The sequence below is a fragment of the Arachis hypogaea genome, chromosome 15 (assembly GCF_003086295.3).
Source record: "Arachis hypogaea cultivar Tifrunner chromosome 15, arahy.Tifrunner.gnm2.J5K5, whole genome shotgun sequence".
In the NCBI taxonomy this organism is placed as follows: Eukaryota; Viridiplantae; Streptophyta; class Magnoliopsida; order Fabales; family Fabaceae; genus Arachis; species Arachis hypogaea.
In genome coordinates, this window is record NC_092050.1 from 75,019,104 (window position 1) to 75,029,026 (window position 9,923).

At 34.5% G+C, this 9,923-nt stretch overlaps 2 protein-coding genes across 2 annotated transcripts; both read left to right on the forward strand.

Moving 5' to 3' along the window:
* The first annotated feature begins 1,376 nt into the window (after positions 1–1,376).
* Positions 1,377–6,413, forward strand: LOC140178939 (calcium-transporting ATPase 10, plasma membrane-type-like). Its single transcript, XM_072216373.1, has 4 exons — positions 1,377–1,758; positions 5,066–5,182; positions 5,265–5,307; positions 6,186–6,413. Exons 1-4 carry the CDS (start codon positions 1,591–1,593, stop codon positions 6,362–6,364), a joined length of 507 nt encoding a protein of 168 aa, XP_072072474.1. The 5' UTR covers positions 1,377–1,590; the 3' UTR covers positions 6,365–6,413.
* Positions 6,414–6,424: 11 nt separating this feature from the next.
* LOC140179239 (calcium-transporting ATPase 8, plasma membrane-type-like) lies at positions 6,425–9,263 on the forward strand. The gene is made up of 9 exons (XM_072217911.1): positions 6,425–6,507; positions 6,556–6,706; positions 7,069–7,138; positions 7,331–7,401; positions 7,779–7,859; positions 7,947–8,024; positions 8,112–8,183; positions 8,600–8,654; positions 8,746–9,263. Exons 1-8 carry the CDS (start codon positions 6,425–6,427, stop codon positions 8,636–8,638), a joined length of 645 nt encoding a protein of 214 aa, XP_072074012.1. The 3' UTR covers positions 8,639–8,654; positions 8,746–9,263.
* Positions 9,264–9,923: the final 660 nt, after the last annotated feature.

The following is a 9,923-nucleotide window of genomic DNA, read 5'->3' on the forward strand; positions in this document are numbered from 1 at the left end:
CCGACTTCTTGGGATGAAGGCTGGTACTGGATGAAGGCCAACCCTTTGGGTTGGGCCTCTTTGCTTGGATCCTGGACCTTTATTATTGGGACAAGGTATGAACAAGTACAAAATAATCGAATAATTCGTGCATTGAAAATAATTTTATTATGATTAGAATAACTCATGCCATTAGCATATTATTATCATATCATATTATTATCATATCATATCATATCATATTATATTATATCATATTAATTTGATATAATTATAATAAAAACAGTTTTTTAAATTAGTATAATTATATATCATTTATTAAATATTAATTATAATATAATTATATTAATTAAAGATATTTTTTTAAAATAAATTTAGAAGAGCGAATAGTATAATAATTTTGGAGAAAAAATGGATTAATGAAAAAATGATACCTCACCATCATAAATTAGAAAAAAAATTCAATTTTAGTATATTAAGTAAAAGTAGATGTTTATTTATAAATTCTTAAAGAGGGTTCTAAGAATAATAAAAATTAATAATTAAAGAAAAAGAATTGTGATCAGATGCACGTTACATTGCTTAATGTGAATGTATGGTATTTCTATATCATCATCATCTAATAAACGTAATTAAATTTAGGCGGTGGCGGTTATCTAAAACAGGGTGCTGGGTCCTCATCTCATGAGTTATGCATGCCTCTTTTCTATGAAGTTCTTTCAGGTGTTATACTGAAGAAGGAAGACGAGCAAGAAAGAAGAAACAAGAGTGCCACAGTTACAAACCCCATAAACAATAAAAGGCAACACAAGCTACCTTGTCTTTTTTATCCGGTATGCCTCTATTCTTATTTCTTTCTCTCTCTCTTTCTTCTTCCCCTCAACCCAGGGATATTAACCAATTGGATATTTATAATATACGAACAAAAGAAGGGTAATCTTTTTAGAGTAAACTATTAATTTAATCATAAAAGATATTTTGTCGCAGAATGTCTCTTTTTACTGTTCAAAATTGTTGGAATATTTCACTGAAAATGTTTTCGTGGCTAAATTGTGAAAGTCATCGTTTATTTTCCGGGACTAAATTGATAATTTATTTTTTATTTTAAATTTCATTTTATACGTTGTAGTGCCGTACAACTAAATCCAGGAAACACGAAAACGAAATAGCGAGTGAAGTTTCCTATAATTAATTATTTTTTATTTATTTATTTATCTGATACTACAGTAGAAAAGTGAGATAGCTGGGTAGACTGAGAGTTAATGTTTTGAGATGGACTTTGAATTTTGAAATTCGAATCAATTAGTGAGTCTCATTTCGAGAACAAAAGAAGAAAAAACACTGCGTATTTTCCAAAGATAGGTTTTGCGCGTTAGAAAAAATAAAAAAAGGATACGATTCTTCTTCTGCTACATTTTCTTCGAAATCGCGTTCTGATTAGGTGGTTACAGTTACAGTCACAAAGAAAAGTGTGTGTGTGTGAAGCGTTGTGTTGTGTTATTGTAATAGTGGCTGTTATGGTTTGGTACGAAGCAAAGAGATTGTTGTTGAAACTGTATTGTTGAGAAAGTGTGATTTGACGGTGCCATCTCTCCTGCGACAGTTACTCCGATGAGTTACGCGAATGGCTCGCCGCACCGGCCGCCGCTTCCGGATACTGACTTGGAGGCGGGGCCTCCAACAGCACGCTCCGGCGACTTCGACGACGGCGATGTCTCTGATCCGTTTGACATCACCAGGACTAAGAACGCCTCGATTGAGCGACTCAGACGTTGGAGGGTTCGTCACTCTTTCTCTTCTTCTACTACACTCACTCTTGCACACGTTTCCTTTTTGTTTGTTTGTTTGATTTTCGGTTTGTTTTATGTTTTCGGGTTTGTGCTGTTGGATATATGTCTGTATATGTTCTCTGTTTTTTGATTTGTTTTGCTGTCACTCTGTTCCTGCTGATTAGTATTGTGATTTACTATATTCTAGTTGAATTTAGGGTTTATTGAGTACTGGTTATTCCTAATTATTAGCGTAGGGAGTGAGCAACTTTTTCTCTTCTTCTACACACACAATCTTGCACAGTGTTATCCTTTTTTTATATTTAAGTTTTCGGTTTATTAATGTTTCCTTCGGTATATCTATATATATGTTTATATCTGTTTTGGTATTGTTCGTTGCCCGCTGTTCTTACTGGTTAGTGTTGTCATTTGCTATATTTTAGTTGAATTTAGGGTTAATGGGAGTACTGATTATTCCTAATTATAAGTGTAGGGCTAGAGGAATAATTGGTCTGATATGATTTTCGTGTGATGGAGAAAACTGAGTATCAACACTGTGGTGGATTACACTAAATTTAGTGGTGATTAGTTTCAAGTTATGTTTCGGGGATATTGTATATTAAACACGTATATCTGCAGAATTTGGATCCTCTAAGCTGGAGCCTTGTACACTCACAAAATGAAGTACGTGTCAATAACATAGTATTATTGGACTCTCTCAATGAGGAAAGTTTGTAGCGATATAGTGTGAGATAGATTTAGAGGGAAAATTTCAGTCAGCGTGTGGTTTCTGTAGAGTTTGCACTTATTTGTAGGAAAGGAAACATTTTAATTTCCAGTGTGGGTTAGATGCAAAATAACCTAACAGAATCAACAATTCATTCTGTGTGTAAAAAGCTAAATGAAATGCATCAGAACATACTGCAGAGATTCTCCCCAACAGTGGCACAATAATTCTCAGCTTCTGATCCTTCTGGAGAAGAGCTTGTTAGGTTTAATCTCAGGCTTATGAGGCCACTTTTGGGAGCCTTTGAGTTGTATCCTGGTGGAGGAGAAAAGTTGAGTGGTAGATTGGGTTGCATTCATTCCTAGTTTTATCATAATATGAGGTGTAGGGAAAGGAAGATGGAGGATGGGTTCCTGTCTCTATGTTGACCGAGTTGTGATTGGAAATGAAGCGATTGACTGAATGGAAACTATTGTTCAAAGGGAAGTGAGGATAATGCATCAGTTGGAATCTTCAGTGAGATCTAAGCCTTATTTTTTGTGTAAAGTAACTTTTTGAATGATGTGCTTTACATATCAGAAACAGACAAGAGAGGATCCAGCCCTTCTAGGATTTGATTTCTACGCTGTCATTCGAAAGTTTTCACGTTCCATGGAACAGCCATTTTCTTTTCTCGAGTTGATTATTGGAGGTTAAAGAAGACAACTTCAGGGTTAAGGATTCGGTTATGGCTTTAATAGATTTGTATTCTAATTACGAAGTAGTTGCTGGATTTCATGGGTGCTTCCTGCAGGATGTAAATGGAAAAAAGAGTACAGCAAGATTTATCTTCAAAGTTTGAATGATAACGATAAGTGCTTTGATGTAATTTGGGGCTGGAAAAGGCAAGAACGGAATTTGAAATTAGGATGTTGTTTCATGATGGGGCGCAATTGCGTCGTTTGATCCATGTAGCCAACCCCACCTACTGGGATGAGGCTTTGTTTCTGTTGTTGTTTGTTTCAGTACAGCAATGTGAACCCTAGAAGAGAAGTGAGGAGAAAGAAAGAATTGTTCTCTCAATCTGTATGAAGGAAATAACCCATTATTGAAAGGGATGTTTGTGAGGATAAGAGTTCTTTAAATGCTTGGAGATATTCTGACATTATTGGAAGGGAGTAACTATTTAACTATGTGAAACTGAATTTGATTTCTGGTTGAAGTAGCTGTTGTAATTTGAAAGTGGGGCTTGAAGATGACAAGCGTGCATGCGACTTGTAGCCTCTGGATGCCCGCGGTTGTCATATTCCAACTATTCTATTTATATTCTTTCTCATGAAAAATTGAAAAAAAATTTTAAAGCTAAGTATTCCTTTTATACTCGAGGCACTTCAAAATAGACTACACCATATCATCCAGCCACCTTTACCTTTTCAGCTTTATGTTCAAATATTTAATTTTGTTGTATAAGTATATTTAGTCTAACATATGTTCAAATATAATTTTTATATATCTTACTATTAAATTTATTTATTGTGTTTCTTTTAGTGTGTGGGAGAATTAAATTATTTTGATCATAAATTAAATATATATTAATGTTCCTTTCTATAATTATACTTGTATACATCTCATGTTCTTATAAACTTAAACAAAAAATTCCCTGTTCAATCCCACTCCTACGTCTTATTTGGTTTCAAGAATTAGTTTTGTTTTCTGCTCCATGTGTTTTAAATGAAAAAAAAAAAAACACAGAGTCTGTTGTGAAAGACTGATGTGTCAATTACTCTGTAGTAAGATGGTTGTAATATTGGCTACTGCCACATACCTTTTTGAGAATGTAGTATATTTGGATTCTTCTATTTTTGAGTAATGCTTCAATTGCGAGAGTTTGCTCCCGGTAGATATTTTGACTTCTGCCATTAATTTGAAGAGTCAAGATAAAATTAAACATATCAGTTTCGTTCGTCCCATTTTGGATCTATTTTATAAGGTTTGACAACATTTTATATTGGCCGTTGACTGTCTAATATAAAGGTCTACCTTTATCCAGGCTTGAGACGGGCTATTTTACCCTTTTCCAGGTGAAGTTATTAAAAGAAACCTAGACTTTTAAAGGCTCGAACGGAGAAGACTGTAGATGCCCAAGTAAGGAGAGAGTAAATGAAACGAAGGGTAGTTTAGTAACCATAGGTAGAGGAAGACTTAGAAGAAGAATCATAGGTGAAGTTACTAAAAAGAAAGGGAAACTTGACTTAATGCTTAAATGCGAATAACTGAATATGATTCATGATCGAGCACTTTCGCCTGATTAGGACAAGACTTCATTGTTGTTGCTGTTCATGATGAGTTTGACTTGTATGAGATTCAAAGGAGCACAAGTAATGCAAACTTCTGCTCTCAAAATTTGCTTGAGGAATTATAACGAATTTCTTCTCATTTTTGTTTATTCTATCTGATGGAGTGTTGTTTTTCTTAGTATTATATTGAGCAAAAGTATTTGACTAAGTTTCTTTGTCATTCTTGAGCTGTGTGTGTGTGTTACTTGGGAGGTGACTTTTTCTTAAATAATGAGAGGAGAAATCCTTTTTTTTTATATTTTATTTATCTTTAGCAAGCAGCACTGGTGCTTAATGCTTCTCGTCGATTTCGTTACACCTTGGACTTGAAAAAACAAGAAGAGAAGACACAAATATTGAGAAAGATTAGAGCTCATGCACAAGCCATTAGGGTATGCTTCCTTCAACTGGAATGTCTATCATTTTGGTGTTACAAAAATTTAAGTGTACTGAATAGGCATTTTGGCCTTCGAGGCAGCATATCTTTTCAAAACAGCCGGGGATGGTCAAGTGATTGGTGAGTAATCAGATCATGCTCATTGTTATTTTTGGATACTTAAGTATGGTGTTTCCCAATACTTACAAATAAATAATCATCTGGATGAAAGTTCCTGTCATGATCATCATCTTGGACTTGAATTTTTTTGGCTAAATGTTTGTTTTCAATTTATTAATGTTAATGTTAATATGAGAAGGGTTGATGTCCAATTTTTACCCTAAAATACCCTTCATTATATATAACCTATTAAACATTTATTTTTTGTTATATCAAAGATTTGAACCCAAAACCTTTTAATCAAGTTATATGGGAGGGGTTTGATTCCCCCCCCCCCCCCCACAAAAAACAAAACCCTGTGGGCACGCGCGCGATACCCTTTGTAGTATATGTCTCCATGAAAAAATATATTTTTTGGGTATCTCAAAACTTAAAACTTGAGATCTTAGAGTGTAAAATAGTCACCATCTTGACTAATTATGCATGTTTAATAAATAAATGGGAAAAAGGGGATTTTTTATTTTTTGGTGTCCAATTTTTGTTCTGTGAACTACCTCCCTTCTTATTCTTGAAAAACCTATACAATATATTAAGGGAAATCCCCTTTTTGGTGTCCAATGATTTAATGGAATATAAATTTTTTTTTTTCCCGTTCTCAAAGACTTGAACCCAAAATCATTTGTATTAATGCCAACATACTACCTCAACTAATCTCACATTTGTTACTATTTTACACATTGAATAAAGGATAGATTAGTGCCGAGTAATCCACTAGTGCAATTCAATGTTTGAAGGATTTATATAACTATTTCTGGGTAGTTCCAAGCTGTATTTTATTTTCATCTGATATGATGTGGTTGGACATTTATCGATGATGAATGCATTTTAATTACTGGTAGAAACCACAAAGCCTCCTGCGGCCTCTGCTGGTGAATTTCCAATTGGACAAGAGCAACTTGCTTCAGTTTCAAGGGAGCATGATACCGTTGCTCTTCAGCAATATGGAGGGGTAACACTGCTGTGGACCTTCCTTCTCTCTCAACTTTGTAATGATGTTGATCACTCTTTTTTGTTCTGAATCACTATCAGGTTGCTGGGATATTAAATTTGTTGAAAACCAATTTAGAGAAGGGGATTCATGGTGATGATGCTGACTTACGAAAACGAAGGAATGCATTTGGTTCCAATGATTATCCTCGAAAGAAAGGAAGAAGTTTCTGGGTAAATTTTAGCGCATTATGAACCATTGGATCCTTAATGCTTCTGTAGTATCCGATGTTATTGGCCGAGTGATATTGTAGTGACCTATTTGTTTCGGTTTCCTTCTACAGATGTTTATGTGGGATGCTTGCAAGGATCTGACTTTGATTATTTTAATGGTAGCTGCAGCGGCTTCATTGGCATTGGGATAAAATCTGAGGTGAGCTTTGGTGGCAAAATTATGATGCAATAATTTGTTTAGTGTGGGGATTGACACTGTAACTTGGCCTGTTTTTTCCCTCTATCTGCATGCAAATATTATACTTAAATATTTATTCTGGTCTTCACATACTTCCTTTTATTACCAGCTCAGTCTTGCTGACTTTGACTGGAAATTTGAGTTTTTCTTCTCTCGTTTCGTTGTTCTTCTTGCTTCTTGGTAGTTTTATATTATGTAAATAATACAACTGTTAGTAGCCTGTTCAGAGCTACTTTCAATCCCTCCCTTACTCTCAGAGTATACTGGTGCATATCATGGTCTATCTTGATTTAGCCTTCAGCAGAGCTACTTTTCTGTTTCAGGGTATTGAGGATGGATGGTATGATGGGGGAAGCATTGCTTTTGCAGTTATTCTTGTCATTGTTGTCACAGGTATATAATTTTGTCTTTGTACGGAGAGCAACGCGTATAGCTTTAATTAAATGTTTGGACTCTTATCCACAATTTACAGACGTTCATGGTCCACTTCATCTTTTATTGTGGAGGTTATTAGAATAATTAAACATATAGTAATTTTCCCTTCATCTTGCTCATTTCATTAATTATTTTCTCCTGGCTTTGTAGCTATAAGTGACTATAAGCAGTCTCTTCAGTTTCGGAACCTGAATGAAGAGAAGAGAAATATCCATTTGGAGGTTTGTGTTCTCGTGCTTCGTTTTTTTTTTTCTTTTATTTTTTGGTGTTTTACCCGCCGCCGGGGGGGGGGGGGGGGGATGTAGCTCAGTTAAACATCTTGATCTTATTTTACGACACACATCATGCAGAGAAGAGAAATATCCACTTGGAGGTTTGTGCTCTCGAGTTTTGTTTTGTTTTTTGTTCTTTTTTTACTTTTATTTTTGGAATTGTTTTTTTGTTTTTTTTTTGGGGGGGGGGGGGTAAGATGTAGCTCAATTGAACATCTTGATTTTATTTTGTGGCGCGCACACACACACACACGTATGTTTGTATGTATTTATTTTGCATTTTTCCTTTCATATTTTAAACTAAACTAGTGTTCGGATTTGAGTAGGTTATCAGAGGTGGTAGAAGGATTGAAATCTCTATAGAGATTGTTGTTGGTGATGTTATACCCCTCAATATTGGTAACCAGGTACAAGCCTTTTTTGTTCCTTAATTTTAAACTTTCCTGATGATTGCCTTTACTTTTTGTGATTGAGTTATGATATGCTCTTTTTAGGTCCCTGCTGATGGAATTTTGATCACTGGTCACTCTCTTGCAATTGATGAATCAAGTATGACTGGGGAGAGCAAAATTGTAAGTGTTTATTTATTTCTGTCTAATGGGGAAATCAAATAATAACCAAATTAACATTTTCTCCTCATATAATCATTTTGCCTCCAGGTCCATAAAGATTCTAAGGACCCTTTTTTGATGTCTGGGTGTAAAGTTGCAGATGGCAGTGGTACTATGCTGGTAATATATAGACTTGCTTTTCATTTACTTTTTCGTTTTTTGTAGTTTTTATCTTGTTAATAGGTGGTGGAATGCTTCCTAATTGGATTTATTCATTTAAACCATTTTGGTAAGAGTGTGTGTGTATTCTCCTCCTCTCTCCCTAAACACTAAACCTCTTCTTTTCTTTTTATTCCTTCTGGTCAGTATTGAACTTTTGTTTTTATTCTCATTTTGAAGTATTTTTCTTGGGATTGAGACAAAGAAATCGGATGCTGGAAAATGTATACTGACCTGTTCCGAACTTGTTTATATTTATTTTTTTGAAACCTCTGCATTAAATTTCTTATATATATTTTGTAGTTTTCCCAAATATTCTATATTGGTTGATCATGTAATTTGTTGGTTTCAGATTTTATTGGTTAATATTTTTCTAGGTAACTGGTGTTGGTGTTAATACTGGTTTATTGTTCTGATTGTGCTACTGGCCAGGTCATTAGATATTGGTTTATGGTTTTCCATTTGTTTTCTTGTGATAATAGCTTTTATTATGCATGCCTCTGACAAGATTAATTTTTAGCAGATTTTTCTCCGGCAATACCAGAGATGCAAGTGGCAATGTTCAATTTAAAGCAGGGAAGACTAAAGTTGGTGATGCTATTGACGGGGCAATTAAGACTACAGTTGGTGATGCTATTGACGGGGCAATTAAGATAGTAACTGTTGCGGTATGTGCCTTGATGAAGTCTAAATTGTGGGAGAAGTCATGATGATGCAATCCAACATACTTTTGTCTATATTTTATATAGTATGATTGTAACCATTGAATATTTAGGTCACTATTGTAGTGGTTGCAGTACCAGAAGGGCTCCCGTTAGCAGTTACCTTAATTCCCTCTGACCTAGTACTTTTACTTCATTCTGTTGCTTAGTCTTGGTTTTAGCTGACCTTTTTTAGTTAAAAACAGAAGGAACAGTTTATATTGTATAGTCTGAATGATGTGTTACTGTTGGTGCCAGAAAATGTGGTGGTAAAATTTTGCTGTTATGCTTGTATCTCATTATATTTTATAATTTTGATCCCTTTAAATTTTTTTTTGAAGTACTGGCTGTATTTTTTGATAAAAGATAAAGATTTATCCGTACCTAGTATTTGTTAATTTGCTCTTTGGAATATTATATATTATTTTTCCTTATCTCTTACGCATCATTTCTTGACTATGTTATAGACTGGCCTACTCAATGAGGAAAATGATGGCGGATAAAGCTGTATGTCGGTGTTTGTTCTTTGATTGGATATTGACATACATGTGAATCTCTGTTAAATCTGAAGCATCGAATTGCAGGTGAGGAGGCTTTCCGCTTGTGAGACAATGGGCTCTGTAACAACCATTTGCAGTGATAAGACTGGCACGTTGACCATGAATCCTATGTTGGGATGTATCATTTGAATTTTCATTGGATTCTGGTTTTAGGCAATTTTCATAAATTTTCTGGAGATCACACTTCAAGCTGTTTCTGTTTTAGTGGTTCAGCAATCAAATACATGCTTGGTGGGGTTTTAAAACCTTCGTCTGCACACTTCACATGGATTTTGACATACCGGACTTATCAATATTCTCACTAGTGCTATTTTAGCTGTGAAAAGTGAAAACGCTAAAAAATTCTAAAAAAAATTAGAAACTTCTAAAAAATTCTAAAAATTCTAGAAAATCTTAAACATTCTAGAAAACTCTAAAAAAAATTATAAAAATCCTAAAAA

What these genes read in the sequence shown, in the direction of transcription:
- LOC140178939 (XM_072216373.1), top strand. Translation starts at nt 1,591, where the DNA reads ATGAGTTACGCGAATGGCTCGCCGCACCGGCCGCCGCTTCCGGATACT. An exon ending in AGCGACTCAGACGTTGGAGG is followed by an intron (nt 1,759 to 5,065) that starts GTTCGTCACTCT and finishes ATTTATCTTTAG; the next exon opens with CAAGCAGCACTGGTGCTTAA. An exon ending in CGGGGATGGTCAAGTGATTG is followed by an intron (nt 5,308 to 6,185) that starts GTGAGTAATCAG and finishes AATTACTGGTAG; the next exon opens with AAACCACAAAGCCTCCTGCG.
- LOC140179239 (XM_072217911.1), top strand. Translation starts at nt 6,425, where the DNA reads ATGGTGATGATGCTGACTTACGAAAACGAAGGAATGCATTTGGTTCCA. An exon ending in TCTTGTCATTGTTGTCACAG is followed by an intron (nt 7,139 to 7,330) that starts GTATATAATTTT and finishes CTGGCTTTGTAG; the next exon opens with CTATAAGTGACTATAAGCAG. An exon ending in CCCTCAATATTGGTAACCAG is followed by an intron (nt 7,860 to 7,946) that starts GTACAAGCCTTT and finishes TGCTCTTTTTAG; the next exon opens with GTCCCTGCTGATGGAATTTT.